The 17443-nt window shown below is 28.7% G+C and overlaps 2 protein-coding genes across 2 annotated transcripts; both read right to left on the bottom strand.

The window, feature by feature from the left end:
• Positions 1-2173: 2173 nt before the first annotated feature.
• On the bottom strand, positions 2174-4090 carry LOC109790671 (DNA-directed RNA polymerase subunit beta). The gene is made up of 6 exons (XM_020349865.3): positions 3839-4090; positions 3720-3762; positions 3493-3648; positions 3298-3393; positions 3138-3215; positions 2174-2466 (listed from the first exon to the last, which is right to left on the bottom strand). Exons 1-6 carry the CDS (start codon positions 3955-3957, stop codon positions 2380-2382), a joined length of 579 nt encoding a protein of 192 aa, XP_020205454.1. The 5' UTR covers positions 3958-4090; the 3' UTR covers positions 2174-2379.
• Positions 4091-6834: 2744 nt separating this feature from the next.
• Positions 6835-13173, bottom strand: LOC109790673 (EG45-like domain containing protein). Its single transcript, XM_020349870.3, has 4 exons — positions 13023-13173; positions 8715-8849; positions 8333-8633; positions 6835-7096 (listed from the first exon to the last, which is right to left on the bottom strand). The coding sequence occupies exons 2-4, from the start codon at positions 8845-8847 to the stop codon at positions 7090-7092; spliced, it is 441 nt and encodes a 146-aa protein (XP_020205459.1). The 5' UTR covers positions 8848-8849; positions 13023-13173; the 3' UTR covers positions 6835-7089.
• Positions 13174-17443: the final 4270 nt, after the last annotated feature.

The following is a 17443-nucleotide window of genomic DNA, read 5'->3' as shown; positions in this document are numbered from 1 at the left end:
AAAACATGGTTGGAAAACACATGCTGGTCCCCACCAGATTACCCTGGGATTAAAGTTAATATTGATGATAGCTGGTTGGAGGGTCAGAATAGGATGGGGTTTGGAGGGGTTATTCGAGATAGCGTAGGGAGATGGCTGGGTGGTTTTGCCAGTTCAGAAATAGAGGGTGATCCTTTACGAGCTGAACTTTTGGCTATAAAGGAATGATTATCTTTTTGCTGGAATCTTGGTTACAAACAAGTGGTATGCGAGGCAGATTGTATTGATGCGATATCTGCGATTGAAGGCGCTATTTGGGAGAGGAATCTTGTTCATAAACATAGAGATATAATCAATCATATCAAAGATTTGGTGGAGAAAGATTGGCGAGTTGTATTTATTGGAATCCCGAGAGAGATTAATCAAGTAGCAATGTTCTTGCAAGTTGGGGAGCTAGATTAGGGACTCAACATGTAACATGGAGGAGTCCTCCAAATTTTGTGTTTCAAGTATACGGGGAGGATCTCTGTTCCCTACACTAATTTCATTTCTTTCTTGTTTTTTGTCTTTTAATTTTTCCACATCACCAAAAAAAAAATATGTCAAATAGGTTTTAAGTATCTACAGCAAAATCAAAAGCCTCGAGTCGAATTCTCGTCCACATGGTACTGTCTTAAAATTTGGTGTGAAGGGTACACATTCCAAAGCTAAGATTTAAACACGGAACCAAACACTTTGAGAACAATACGCTCACCACTAAATCAAGCAATTTAATGTTATTATTCTTAACAAATAAAATTATATACTATATTAAAATATGTTTTATTCATACTCACTCATGCAATTCAACCAGTGATTCATGCAGTTTGGCCTCTATTTTTCATGTATTTCTTTGTATAAAAATAAAAAGTAATTTGAACGAGATTGGAATTGAATATAAATAAATGTAATTATTTAACACCTTATTATGACTACTAAACCAACATACTTTATTGTCATACAATGAATTTGAATAATTTATATAACATGTTTTTAATTTTAAATTATATATTAATCTATGCCATTCAAACCAGTTAATAATTTAATTGTTCTGTAAATATTAAATAGACTAATTATTTTGAAGATTTCTTTGAGATTTTGTATAAACTTTATTGAAATTTATAAATATAAAATATATATGATATTAATATTTTTTTAATAAAAATTAGATCATGCGATTCAATTTTAGCCAACCATTCAACCTCTAATTCAATACCCTAATTAATTTGATGATTGGTCCAATTTTCTTAAATATTGATAGGGAGGTGGTCACCAATCATTAATCATGTCAATCAAACTTAAATTTATAAATATTTTCTTAACATGTTGATTAAAATTTGGTTATAACCTATCATAATTTGAAATTAGATTTATGTTGATTTGGATTTAAAAAACATTAAAACCAACACGTATGTCATATTTGAGAAAGTGAGACATGATATGTTGAAAGTGGAACAAGTGTACAATACGTGTGAAAGTGTGGAATGTGATATAGACTGAAAAGAAAGAAGAAGAAAAAAAAGAGTAATTAAGCAGTGTCATTTTGGTTGTATTTGAGAGAAGTGTAATATTTGAATAGTGTCGTTTTAGTCAGTGGCAGTTGTTTGGTTTCTTGTTGGTTAATCGGTTCATCTTTGACCCGTCTTCACAGAACTAAACAGCCACGTGATGTTGTCACCAAAGATGTGGCTATTGAATTGCTTCTAACACCACACATCTGTCTCAGTCGTATTCAATGAGAATGAGGCGATGGTAAAAACAGAACAAGACACCATACACATCGGAGTTTGTAACAATGTCAACGAGAATCTGTCTCACACACTTGTTTCCATCTTTCAGCAAGCAATTGCAAACCATATTCCAGCTTAAATAAAAACATATGTGGTAAATTTACATGGTGTGCCATGATGTAATATTTATTAATGCCATATATTACCTATAAAATCTTTCAATTCCATGTACAACCATTCTATTTTATCTTAATGACTACAACTTTGAGCTCCAAAAGGTGAATACGAGACAACTTTGGATTTTGATTAACCAAGGGCCAACAAATTTTGAACCATTTTGTAATCTTTAGGATAAATGAATCACAAGGCGCATTAAGATTAATTCACACCGTCGTGTGCACAAGTGAGCATAAACACTAAATGTATGCAGATAAATTATATCCTCTGATTAAACACATATTAACAAGAATGTTAACATTTAATTAGCGAAGATCAATTATATCTCCTTATTCAACACATATTAACAGCTGAATTTTTTACACATGTACAAATTTATAGGATAGTAATTGCAGACCATTTCATGCTTTTGACAGTGGAGCCTCATGAACCTGATTCATGCACTAGATGACTTTTAATATGCTAATCCACCAGAAAATGTATCTGTATCATGAAGCAGAGACTCTGTCAGCCAGTAACCATCCCAGCATCCACCAACCCTCTGCCAGTCACACACAAACATGAGATACATACCAGGGTTAAATTAAAGAGTTAATCACCTATACTACACTGGCAACCAATTATATTTTTTAATTGTGTCATGTCACTGTTAAAAGTAAATGTGTTTATAGTGACATGGCACAATTAAAAAATATAATTGGTTGCCAATATAAAAAAGCTTTACACTGACCGTGTATAGGTGATTAACTTTAAATTAAATCAAATAACAACAGGCAACTAATAATATACACTAAACTTATGAAATCAATAACTCAAATATCTATCACTGAATTAACAAAAGTACTACCAAAATTAAACTCTCATGCAGAAATCCACAGTTCAAAAACAAAAATAAGCCATTATTTTTTGAATAAACTGAACCAAAATCGTATTATGAACATAGTTAGATAAGTTTTTCCATAAACACTTTTAAGAAAGGAAAACAAAATTAGTTTCTCTATAAGTTAAAATCAGTTCATACATAAGTTAAAAAACATATTTTGAAGGAGTTAATACTTAATATGAGAGTTTCTCTGAATTAGCTCTAAATTTTAACTTTTAGAAAAATATATTGCATTTTCTCTTCTCTTAAAAGTTATAAATACTCCATACTTATGATCCTAAATGTCTGACAAGTATGAGTATGATGCATATAAGAAAAGATGATCAAACCTGAACCATTGTAAATTGAAAAATCTCCTCTTCCTCTGGTCGACTTCCACGAATCCAAACCCGCTGCTTATATTTGTTCTGTTTCAAGATCATCCGTACATGCAGTTTTAGATACCAGACAAAAAACTAAAAAAGAAAAAAAAAATGAACAAATTTGTACCTCCTCCACAAACAAAGTGCTCATGATCTTTCTCTCCTTGTGACCTAGTAAGACCCGATACGTGGAATGGTGAAAAATTCGCCTGAACCTTTCAAACTGCACACAAAGAGGTGCAACGTTTAACATCAACATTCAACATACACATACAATATATAACATCAGTAACAGTAATATAATCAAAAGATCAAAACTAACCTGGCCCAAATCAAAGAAAGGCCCAAAATAAGTAGACCTTTCAAATGGATCAAAACCAGCAAACCTATACATAACCTCGATTCCATAGTCTTGACGAGGCTGGTCGTTATACTTCAATGCTTCGAGCTGGTAATGTACAGCATCTTCTGCACTAAACTATACCAAACATTCATTCATTTAACATAAAAAGAAGAAGAAGTGGTATTCAGTAGTTAGTAGTTAGTTACATCTAATCGTGGCCCAAAGGGTCTTTTCTTGCGAGATTCAAACCTGCGAATTGGAATATTCGAGAATCAATTCGAATCCGAATAGTATGAAAAACGAAGGGAGGAGGAAGAATAGGTACCAATCTGCGGAGAGGGAATCGGGGACTTCGGCAGCGGCTCTGAAGCGAGAGGTTCTGATGTTGTTGGAACAGAGTCGAACGGCATGGGGACGAGACAACAGGGAGGAGCCAAACGACATCGTTTTGGAGTCTGATTCGAAGGAAAGAGGAGAAGGATTGGGATTCAACGTTTTCTCTTCAAACTTGTTCTGAGCATGACGTCTATGGTCTCTCTTCACCGTGCGCGCGCCTGCTTTTCTATTTTCTTACCATTATAGATTATAGATTAATAATTTGCTTTCACATCATAAATGTTTTCATAATTGTTAATGGACAGAAATTATTTTTTCAAATTAAATATATTTTAGGTTTTTCTAAAACCAATATCCTTAAGTTAAGACACATTCTTCAACTTTGTGTATTAATTAACCAATTTTATATATATTATTTTTAAATTAATTTATACTTTTTTTATAAAAAACATATAATTTTTTTATCAAAAACAATCATATTCGAGTTAAATAAAATTATTATAAATGATAAAATTCTCATTTTGACTAACACATTTGTATATTTATAACTCGAATTTAGACTTTTGACTAAAATGAAACAATATGATCCATGTACTTTTTTATTCTAATTTTTAATTTAATAATATTAAATGCATGAAGTAATTAATTGTTAATATATTTTTTACTTAGTGGTTCTTCAATTTGAAATCTAAATATGATTGTCATGAAAGTTGAAAGAATAGTTTTGTGAATAGTAATGGTTATGTTTTGTTCAAATTCAATTTTAAATGAAAAATATCTACAATTTTGTACAAAAGGATATTAATTTAAGATTATGTAATCTTAATCCCTAACAATTATAAATATATATATATGTATAATTTTTATTTTTAATATTTTATAAATTAAAGAATATAAATAAAAAAATGAAATTATCTATTTTATAATAAATTTTTTCTTCTCACAATGCTTATTATAGGATGGGAGAGAATATGAGTGTTTTGAGATTCATGCAATTTGTAATAACACAAACAATGAAATTAATTTTATTATGAGGATTGTGTGATGACACTTTAGTAAAGGTGACTCACTAATTCAACCTATCCAAATCAATCCAAATACGTTTTAGTGAGTTGTGTTGGATAATTTGTCCATTAACCAATTATAATTGAGTTGAGAAATGAGTTAAGGGGATCGCTACCCGATGAATCCAAGCTAACTCAATTTATAATAAATTATTAAATTAAATTAAAAACACTACATGTAACATTGTGAATAGTGCTATTTATTTAATTTTATTAAGTAGCTGATTTATATGATTTGTTTTAATGTTTTAAAACATTAAGAATTAAGGAATTCTCACAAGTTTATGTTGTTTGGGAGTTATTGTAGGTTAAGATTATTATTGGCCAAGTTTAGGGGAAGGTATATAAAGTTTTCTCATGACTTGAACTTCATAAGTTTATTTCCTTAAGAAGTCTAGAAAGAAGTTAGAGATATAGGCTTTAAAGCCAGGGAGATTCTTTTTATCATTCTGATTCTGTAGGAGCATTCTAACCCTTCCTTGTAGTCAAGTAGTGGTCTTAGATTGAAGATTTTAAGCTTTGAGTGTTGAAGATCAAGAGTTAAGGTCATGGTGTGACAAGAGCTCGGAGTAGCATTCTTTGCCATTCATCTTTTTTCTTTATTTTTTCTTAGTGATTTGAGGCAATGAAAGTTTGTAGGTCGAATATTGTTGTGTTGTATGTATTGATTATCGTTTGAATTCATTAAATTTATGGTTGTGTTGCTGATTTGAGAGGTGAAAATTTTCTTAGTTTAATTTTTGTTGTTCTTGGTGAAATGAGGAGAAAATAGATGATGTTGCATTCTTGATGGTTGCATGTGGTAGATTTCTTGATTTTGGAGTAGCTTATAGTGTATAGATGTTGTTTTTATGAGTTGCATGTTGGATTGGTTGAAAGGATACATGTAATGAGTAAAAATGTGATTATACCACATGTGAAAATCATCTTTGCATCAAATGCAACTTAATGATGTCGGGCATGACGCAAGTTAGAGTCTTTTTTCTTTACTGACGTTAGATGCGGGATAAGTAGCGTTAGGTAGGGGTGTTTATGGATTAGATTGTATCGGTTTTGAGGAATAAAATCATCTAATCCAATCACTTCAGTTTTGTTCATTAATCTTTCAATTGGTTTGATTTAAAAATCAAATTGAGTTCAATCCAATCAAAATATATTTCGGTTTATATTAGATAGGTTATTGATTTTTCAAACATAACTATAAAATGTTTGTATGAGCCAAAAAGTCTATAATATTTTTATGTGTAATTTTGAAAATTTTAAATTTGGTTTAAGTATTTTTTAAGTTTATTTAAGTATAAAAATAATTCAAATCCAACACACATGTTGTTCTTTGAATTATATATTTAAATTTGGATTAAGTATCTTTTTCAAGTTTAATTAAGCATAAAAAATAGTTCAAATCCAACTGAATTCATTTTCACTCTTAATTATTAGTTCATCTCATCTTATCAAATATTATTTAATGTTTTGTATTTGGACTTGAAACTTGTACCGCAAATTTTTCATTAATCCATTTTTTTTTTACATTTAATATCATATTTTTAATAAATTATTGACTCGACTTGATTCAACATAACTTTAGTTAGTTTGATTTAAGTTAAATTAATTTATATATATATATATATATATATATATATATATATATATGAAGAGAATGTTTTATATTCTTAGAATAAATGTATTTAAATTTATTATACTTAATAATTCATATTTTATATTAAATTTTAATAATTTAATTATTAAATTAAAAAAATTTAATACATAAATCAAGTTTAAATTTTTTAAAAAAAATTAAAATTAAAATTTTTTTATTATCAATTTAGATTAATGAAATAAAGTGTCAAATAATTTTTTAAACAAAGATTTATAAATTATATTTATGCATTAAAAAATAAATTTAATAATTAAATAATTAAAATTTAATATAAAATATAAATTACTAAATAAAATAAATTTAGGTAAATTTCTCCTTATGAATGTATATATGTACATGTAAAATCTAATTCGGTCGATTAAATTTAACCGGCTTAACTTTATTTTTTTAAAAACTTGGCATTTGATCATATACTTAAGAACAAAAGGCAATCATTATAGACACTAATTTTGGGAGCAACTACTTTGCCTGGCTTCTCATTCCCTATGCATAATGCCATCCAAGAGCTGCTTCCCATTTTCAAACCCTGCAAATGGACAAATTGGAGAAAGATTACTTTCACTTCGCATTTTGATCAAATCAACAACTACTCCTCCATTCATCAAATACCGGAATTAAATAAGTTTGCTAATGCCTACTTCCATTTTCTTTTAAGTATCACAAAACAATAAATGTAAAAATTCTGTTTTCATAAAATAATTTTAAATTTTCATATTATATATATTTTTAATATTTTTACTCCACAATAAATACATACTAGGTGTAGATGTGTAAATAATTCAAAAGTTAGATAGAAAGTAAAGTATATTTGAAAAAAATAATGCTATCTTGAATTTTAAAAATGATAAATAAAGTAAAAATATTTTTTTTCTAATAAAATTAATATCTTGAGTGACTGAAGTACACAATTATAAAATTAAAAGAACTAAAATTACACAATTAAAATATGATTAAAATTATTTAATTAAATTTGAAAACCTAAAATCACACGACTACCCCCTAAAAGAAAAATCAAACATGTATTTAAATCTTTCTTTTTTCATCGAAACAACGAAAAGTGGAGGAAAAATCTTTTTCAAACACAGTAATATTGTGAGTGTGGAGAAAGATTATGTTCGCTTCGCAATTTTATAAAACTAATAAGCACTAATCTATTCATCAAAAATTGGATTAAAAAAGTTTTACAAAGAGAAAGATAAAATTAATTAGAGAGAGTAACTCTTTGTAAAGTTACTCTATTTAATAATTTATGATGTATGTTAAATTTTTATTATCTAATATTTAAATTAAAAAATTTAATGTATGAATAAAATTTACAATTTTTTTTCTTAAAAATGAATATTTTATTATATAAATTTAAATAAACATATAAAATATTTTTATGATTATCTATGAATTTAAATTAAAAATTTTAATGTATAGATTAAATTAAAAAAATACACGAATATATAAAATCAAAAGTATTTATTATTTTATTGTATTTAAAAAAAAGCCCAGATTTTGACGCTTCATTTAGAAGTAGAAGCCAGTCTAGGAAGTATTCTAGATTCTTTTACTTTTCCTTTTTTTTTTGTAAAAGTGGAAAGTCATAAACATTGATATTCTTATATTCAACATTTGATTTTTCAACAACTAACCTTGATATGCAGGCAATAGGTGACCAAACAAAACCAACACGAAACACATAACCATAATGAATTAAATAATCAGGAAAGTAAATAAGTAAATAATAGAGGGTTAAAATAGAAATTAAAAAACTTACTGCTGGTATTCTACGTTAACGAAGGACGCAGAAACATTTGCGATGGCCTGGAAGGCAGTGGTGGAGAGGACCATGGTAGTTCCCCCTAGGGAAGGCCTGGAAACCGTTGATTGCGCTCGATCCACAATCTTGATCTGAATCGTCTGGGCAGGAGTGCAAGTTCCAGGAGCGACGGCGCTGATGCAGCGCAGCTGATACTGCCTCCCACACGCGGCACCGTTGTCCCATATAGCTTCCCCTGCCGCAGCGAACATGTTACTCGAGGGGAACTGCGATGCGTCTCTACCGAAACACGCTGTGGCTGCACGTGCCATCACAACACACATTAATTCCACAAAGTTTTAATCAAATTGCATATGGAAACGAAGATTAATTTGTTTACGCAGAAAGGGAGGGCCATATTTGGCTGCAGTGCCAACGTCAGCTAGGGAGTGGTGGATGATGAACAGTGTTGAGAAGACCAGACGAGAGAGGATTAGGCGAAGGAGGGAAACATGAACCTTAGCCTTAGGCATTGCTGCAATGTCGAAATTAAGGAATGAAATAACGAACGTTGTTTGGATAAAAATTATGAATTATGTGCAATGTCAGCGCTGAAAAGTGAAAACTATGGTCAACACAACGGCGCTAGTATTCATTTCCACGCTCATCAACTAATCACATGCCTTTTATATGCATTAAGAAAAATACTATTTTGATTTTGATAGTTGAATAATTTATTAATAAATAAATAAATAATGATTAACATATTAAATATCATTTATTTTAAGATTTTTTTAAAAAAAATATTAAAACTACGATCATTGTGTAACTTAGAGAGTATTTAATAAATATAATATTTAATAAATTTTATAAATATCAAGAGTAATTCATTAAAAATATCATATTTAATGAAAAAATAAAAAAATCTAATTAAAACCATTAATTGAACTTATAATATATTAATCACAATATTTGCTATATAATATATGATAAACTTAAATAATACTATTAAATTATATTATATATATATATATATATATATATATATATATATATATATATATATATTAATCTATGAGATTGACTTGGTGATAAAGAATCTAAGTACTTTGCATAAAATTGTTGAAGGACAACTTTAGGCCAAAGGTTCAATTACTAGAGTCAAGCATACATGAAGGATTTACTAGCTAGTTTGAAGGTTAGTGGGTTTTCTAGGCCCAAACTATTCTTCACATGGATCATCACATCTTGAGACTTGGCTTAATAGAAGTGTACATAGGGTATTTAGAGTAGGACTATTTCATTGTATTTTGTAGCATTGTATTGTGGACATTTGAGGTCAAAGACTTTATATAACCAATATTGGTCTCATTTTCTTTGTCTTATTATTTTAAGATTTTTGTATAGTTTTTTTTCTTGTATTTTGGGTCAAGTAGTATAGGACATAAAAGGGTTAATATGAATCTTACGTGCATTAAAATGTAATTTAGGTTAGCATTTCATTTGAATTTGGTGCATGTGTGATTGGTTCTGCCTAGGTGTCATTTACATGCTTCAAACTCAAATGAAATGCCTTCTAAATTACATTTCAAATGCTCTAGGTTCATGTGAGCATGCATGGTGAGTGTGACCAATCAAGGTGACACCCAAATTTGAATTTGAAATTCAAATTTGGGTAGCTAGAGTTTAAGTAACCATACCATGGTTTATTTGAACACTATAGTTTAACCTAGCTTGTCTCATAAGCCACTCATCTCCTATATATACCTTTCTCACGTGTAGCTAACCACTTTTTGATGATATTTGAGATTTCACTTCAAAATTTTCATTTTCAAAAGTCTCTAAAACTTGGAGAAAATATTCTCCTTACAAACCTTCATAAAAGAATCATTCATTTATGCCTCTGGTTCCTTTTTTCACCAAAACAAAGTTCTAACTCTATTTTTCTTACTTCCTTTTGCACGTGGAGACTTCAAGAAGATTGTGGAATCAAGGAGGAGTCTAGAGAAGAGTCATGCCTTCATCTTCTCAAGACAACTCCATCAGTTGTGTATGAGAGAGAAAGAGAAAATGCATTATACATTAAAAAATATTATTATTTAGTTTATTTATGAAACACATTTAAAAATTAAAAGATATAAATTATAACATTTTATTTTGTTGAACATACAATTTTATTTATAATTTTTTTTCTGTCATGAGTATTTTCAACTTATAATAAATTAAAGATTAATCTTGTTTGTGCTATTATAACTGCATCTAGTTTAAAACACTATCAAGCACATTTTTTTTTGTTTAAATAAATCATTCCTAAGATATAAGAGTCTCAAATGCTTAATTCATAAATATTAATTTTGATGTTTATTAAATGAAAACACTTATTAACCATACCACTTTCATATATATATAGAGAGAGATTGCTAATATATTCTCACCTATTTTTTAGTTAGAGTATGTTAGTAACCTACACCAAAATTTTAGAATAAAAAAATTATTAAATTTTTTATTTAATTAATTTGTGTAAAAAATATTATAATAATTTAATTTAATTTGTTTTGGTTAATTTGTATCAGAGATGACATTAATGTATATATATTCAAGTGTGAATACTTTTTATCAAGTCATATAAAAGAAGTGCAATTGAAAAATCTTCGGGCCACCGCTTGAAATATAAATTGAAAGGTAAGATATTAATTTGTTTTCCAAATTTAAAGTTAGTGAATGCTTGATTTTACATTTTTTTTACAAGGATTTTCCATTGTATTCTCCTTAATTATGTTGAAATGTCATTAAAATTAACTAAAATATAATTTTTTTGTCCCTTTTTTTATTTTTTTATTTTTAGTCTTAATTGACCTCCTAAATTTAAAAAGTTAACCTTTAATCTCCTAAAATATATTTGTCAGACTAATTTATCTTAAAAATTTGGTTAATCTAGTAACATATATCTTGGTGTGTAAATGTCACATCAACTTATAAAATTAACATCATTAATATAAAAAAAAAATTAACATAATAGCTAATTTGAGTAATAAAAGTATTTTAAGGGCCTAAAATATATTTTTTTAAAAACTTTAGAAACAAAGTTGAAACGTAAAATAAAAAATAAGGAATCACAATTCTTTTTTAGTAATTAAAACTATAATTGATTTTAGAATAAATTTTATATGTTTAGTCCAACATGATTTAGAATAATTTTTACATGATAATTATGTCACACATTAAAAAGATGATGAAAAGGAACAGTGTTTTAAAAGTTACATACACAGAACAATCTTAAAATGTGTACATAAAATAAATATATTGTCTTTTATTAATAGTTTAGATTCTATTAACCTACTTTTAAATAATAAAAGCAAGTAAGTATCAAAATCAAAATATAATAATAATTAGCGACCAAAATCATACTCATGAATACCTGCAAGTAAAATTTAATTGTTATAAATCGAAAAGACGAAAATTAATATTTAAATAAATACCTGCTTATTAATAGGCGAGACTGTGACTATGAGAACAAAAAAGTAAGATACTCATATATGTAAGTACTTGCATTTTGAAATCATGTAAATATTTTAACCTATACATAAATAAATTGATATTTTTTTAATTATAATTATATTTTTTTAATACAAATATATGTTATAAAATTATTATAATATATATATTTTTTAAACAATTTATTTATGTTTATTTAAAATTTTATATTCTAACAAGTATCTACGAACACTCATAAATATTTACAATATATATATATATATATATATATAATTCGTGGATTCTTATATTATGAGTTAATATTCCTCATTCTAACCCTAAGCGTGTGGTTCAACGATAAGGGTTGATCTACGCTTAAGTAAGGTCAGAGGTTTGAATCCTGCCTTGTGTATGCAGTCGCGTTAAATCTTGGAACCAGCTATCTCACCTTTTAGGGTGTCTCCCTCGTAGCGAGGAGATTAGTCACTACTATCGGCGGTGGATACTCTAGGGACGAATAAAAAAAAAATACTCCTCATCCTAGTAAATTTTTATCTCTAATTAAAAAATAAGAATTTGAAAAGTTTAGAAGGTAGCACACGTGTGACTAAAACAACGAATTAAGCTTAAAGATGCGTTGTCATATTATTTAGTATTTAATTGGTGGAAAATTGGAGATCTCAATTCTCTTGATAAACTGCCTTTGCCGACTGAATTCTGAATTCTAATAACATGGCCATGGAAGCATTTATTGCTCGTCGCCTTCTTAAATGTTGCATTGACTAATTCACAGATACATGCAAATTGATGTCGGCCTGCACTCTTGGGACAGCTCTATGTATTCAATGAGACAAATTATATATATATTTTTGGTTATTCTTTGATTAAAATTGAAATTTTATTTTGATATTATATATTTATATTTAATATAAAATTAATTACATTTACTCATATTATTAAAATAAAACATTAATTTTGATTGAAAAATCATACTGTGATTAAATTTTATCTTTCATGAATATGGAGTTGGGACTATATATAAAGAAGATGGGGGTAGGGATGGAGATGGCTTCAAAGAAAGTGCACAGGGTGCAGTGTTGAATTTCACCATTAAACATAATAAAGTTTGATTTTATATTTTAATTTATAATGTAAGAAAAAGAAAAAGAAAAATGAAGGGATGAAATTGTTGCAGCTGAAGATAGAATTGCAGAGATAAAGGGGATGAACGAACCTGGTGGGTGATGGTGTTCACTTTACAGCGCTGTGGGGAATGAAAGTCCAGCGACAACAATATTCGATGTTAAGGAAGTGGACGAGTAACTCAAATGAAACCTATTTATGGACATTAAATCACTTTCTTAAATGCTAGCTAAACCCAACGCTCATTAACCAATTAAATCTATCTACTTTGTACCGACTAATTTTTGTCTAAATATTTAATTTGACGATTTTTTTAAACACAAAAAATTTAAGCTCGATTTTTTTTTAAAAGGAGAATGAGTTTAATATCATTTAAATAAGAGTTAATTATCCATACACTGTCAGTGTAAAAAATTTTACACGGACAATTAATTATATTTTTTAAATTATTTTATTTTATTTTTATTTTATTAAATAAACAACTGACATGACACTATTAAAAAATATGATTAGTTGTCAGTGTAAAAAAATAAAAGATATTTTATATTGATTCTGATAAAAAATAATTATCAACATTTTAAATATTAGTGTTGTAAAAAGGACTAAGGGAGTATATAAGAGAAAATGGTAAAAATAAACTTTCTTAAGCATATTCAAGTACAGGAGAAAAAAAATGTGATTGAAATAAAGAGATTTTATTAAAAGTGACCAATATAAAATTTTGTGGTAAATATTAATTATCAACAAAAAAATCAGTTAATATTTTATATTTATATTATGATAAATTTATAGTGAAAGTTAATTGATATTGTTAAATATTATCAATTATTTAAATTAGTAATTTTAAATTTTAGAAAGATAAAAAATATTTTTTAATTGAGACAAGAAAAAATATTTATTTTATAAAAATTAGAAATATATTTAAGTATAATTTTAAAAATAAATTATACAATTATATTTTTATTTTTAAAATAAGTAAATCCAATTCAATGGATTGATATAATGGTTAGATACATTATAAAAAAAAGTTGTGAGAAATGATCTCTTTAGTAAAAAAAAAAATATTTGATTTTTGTCTTGTATAAAAACTGATTGAATCAACAATAATTACTTTATTTCAAGTAAGATTAATCTTTGAATCAATGGGTGCATATACTCGTGATAGAAAAAAAAATCCTAAACTTAGATAAAATTATTAACCTCTTTACTAAGGAAATAAAAATCGGAGTTAAGTATGCGAAATTAATACGGCAAGGTATTATTATCTTATGACATTTGCTTGCAAGGAATACATTGCTTGAACAATTGACTCTAATCTTTTCGATGAGAAGGAATAATTAATTATTGGATATTACATGTTTGTGTAAGTAACGTGCGGGCAAGGAACCTTCTGCCAGGGAACAAACTATTTAAGTTTTTTTTTTATGCCGGAGAAATCTAAACGACAAAGGAACAAAAAAGGGAAACAAACAATTATGTTCGGACTCTACGGAGGGTGACATTGTCTTAAACATCACTAAGTCAAAACATTGTTCAAGAATTATGACAAAATTAGAGCTATCAAAATGGGTCAGTTTGGTTTATGTGAGCCAGTCCATCTTGATTCACTTTAAAAATGAGTCAATTTAACTCGGCTTACTTTTGATTTTATCAAAAAAAGTTTGGCCCGGCCCAGCCCACCATAGGTTGGTAGGTTATACGAGCCAGCCCACCAGCCCACAAAAAAAAAAATTATCAACAAAATTCAAAATTTTAAATTAATTATAAATTAACATAATAGTAAAAAAATTAGCATCATTAATAGTCATAAGTCATAATTCATCATACAAAATTAAATACAAATCATGATAAAAGTCTAAAATAAAAATTTTCAATATCTCATCATACAAAATTAACTACAAATCATACTTAAATTTTTATTGCAAAAAAAATGGTGGGTTGGTGGGCTATCCAGCCCACCACGGGTTCAGCCCGGGTGGCCCAGTCAAAGTGGGTCAGGTTGAGATATACCCACTTACTATAAAACTTTAATTTTTTTTTGCCCGGCCTTGCCCATTTTCAAGGTGGGCCGGGTTGGCCCACGGGTCCCGACCCGCTTTGATGGCTCTAACAAAAATTCCATAAATGAAGACAGTTGTTGTTAGATATTTCATATTTTATAAGTCAATTAACATACTGATTATCTTCACAGTATATAGTGACCAAACTTTATTATTGAAAAATTCCGTATTTTGAACATGATAGATAAACAACTTTTTGACCAAAGTAAATAAAAAAAATTCTGAAAATAAATGTTTCAAAAATAATTTATCAAAATAAATTATTTTGAACATTACACCATTTTAAAGAAAATGTTGCTGGTCCCGACACTATGCACACAAAATACAAAAGCATAAAAATGATATGCACATAAAGTGTCTAGAGAGTAAGTATTTTGTGTATATTTTTTAATTGTATACAAAACATTTACTCCTCTAGACATTTTCTGTGCATTTCAAAAATGCATATAAAATTACCTACCCTTTAAGTGTTTTGTGTATAATTTTGACATGTACACAAAAATTTATCCCCTAGATATTTTCTGTACATTTTTTAACCTACGAAATTATTTTGTCAATGAGATTTGGATTGTTATTTTACCTATAGTATGAGATAAAATTTTGCAAGATTCCTAACACGTGAACAATGAACTTGACCAAATTGATGCAATCTTAATCATTGATTTTGTCGGTAAGACTTGGACTATTACTTTACTTGCAATAAGAGACAAATTTGTGTGAGATTCTTGACATGTGAACAATAAACTTGACCAAATGGATTGATGTATTAGAGCACGTGTACCACAACCTCAATCCACAACATCAAGATTCTTTTGATTTTGATGCGATGAGGGAGAACCTTGCAAATTGTTTGGAGGTTTATTAAAAGGTCCTGATGGAGCTACTTGGAGGAGATTGAAGTTCCTTCTTGATTTAGAGAGAAAATTCAGATTTCATTTCTCAAATTTGTCAAAAGTGATTACAAATGAAGTAATTAGAAATATATAGGGAAAGGTAGCTTGTAGGAGAAGCTATCCTTAACCATGGTTCACTAGGAACCATGGTAGGGTAAGCTTTAACTCCCACGGTTTAGGTAGCTTGTAGGAGAAGCCAACCTTGACCATGGTTCACTTAAGAACCATGGTAAGGTTGTCTTAACCTTCCATGGCTCTCCAAGAGGCTTGGTTATTAAGTGGCTCTTTAGTAGCTCACCTCCCTCCAAAGTTCAATTTGTACTCTTAGACCTCCAAGTGCCAAGTCTAAAACACTCCATAAAAACTTTATTTTCATAAAAACTACTTTTGTGTGGAAAAATCTTCTTGATTTAAAATGTCTCAAAATTCCTCCCATAGTGAAAGTGATGGCTCTCCAAAAAGTCTTTCTTATATTACTAAAGAGCTTAAATCACTTAAACTGGTCTTTAATATCATCTCATTCCTCTTGGTTCTTTCAGTATATCACCTCTTGGATTCTTTGGCCTTGGCCATAGTCTATCAGGTCCTTAGGGTCATTTACCATTGTATGTTTGGCTCCACCTCCACCACAACAAGAGTCATATCTAGTGATTGTCAATAATATTGGGGTAAGTCGATGTGAAGGTTAAGGTCTTAGTCGTTGACGTATGTGAGTTGAACACCAACCATTGGAGTTGTCATTGCCATTGAGTGAAACCCTAATCAAGACTTATTATGCTACTTCAACGTCGCCATATGGTAATTTCACACAATATGTATGTCTTTTTGGACATGGTGCGCTTGCAGATGACTTGGCGGTAGTGAAGACAACCTTTGTAACGGTGGTTTTGTCCCACCTTCATCATTTGATGTAGTTCATCTCCCGACTACGAACTATGTGGCCTCATTGTCCGATGGCTATGTTCTTGATATGCAAGCATCGTTTACTCCTACTTCATATGTTGGAAATATGATGACCCTATCTGTACCGTATTTTCCTTTCAAAATGTTGTATTTCCAGAGTTATGATGTTTGTCTTCATTATGATTTATTGTTCGTTGTGTATTCATCTTTAATCGTGTTTCTATTTTGAATGTATTTGTTGTTTAATGAAGATGTTTCAATAAAGACATGTTAGTTTTTACTAATACTTTATGATGTGTTTGGTGTAATTTGACCATTTTCACTGTTCACATGTTAGGAATCTTGTAGGGTGTTATCTTATACTGTAGATAAAGTAATGGTCTAGATCTCATCGACAAAATCAACAATTAAGATCATACAAATTTGGTCAAGTTTATTATTCACATGCTAAGAATCTTGTAGGGTTTTTTTTTCTCTCTTATTAGATGTAAAGTAACAATTCAAATCTCACCGAAAAAATGATTAGGATCGCATCGATTTGGTCAAGTTCATTGTTAATGCATCAGGAATTTCGTAAAATTTTGTTTTATATTATAGGGAAAATAATACTTTAGATCTCACTAACAAAATCAATGATCGAGATTGCATTGATTTGG

This window comes from Cajanus cajan, chromosome 6 (assembly GCF_000230855.2).
Source record: "Cajanus cajan strain Asha chromosome 6, NIPB_CcT2T_4, whole genome shotgun sequence".
Taxonomy (NCBI): Eukaryota; Viridiplantae; Streptophyta; class Magnoliopsida; order Fabales; family Fabaceae; genus Cajanus; species Cajanus cajan.
Note: the sequence above shows the minus strand (reverse complement) of the source record. Positions and strands in the feature narration are given on the sequence as shown.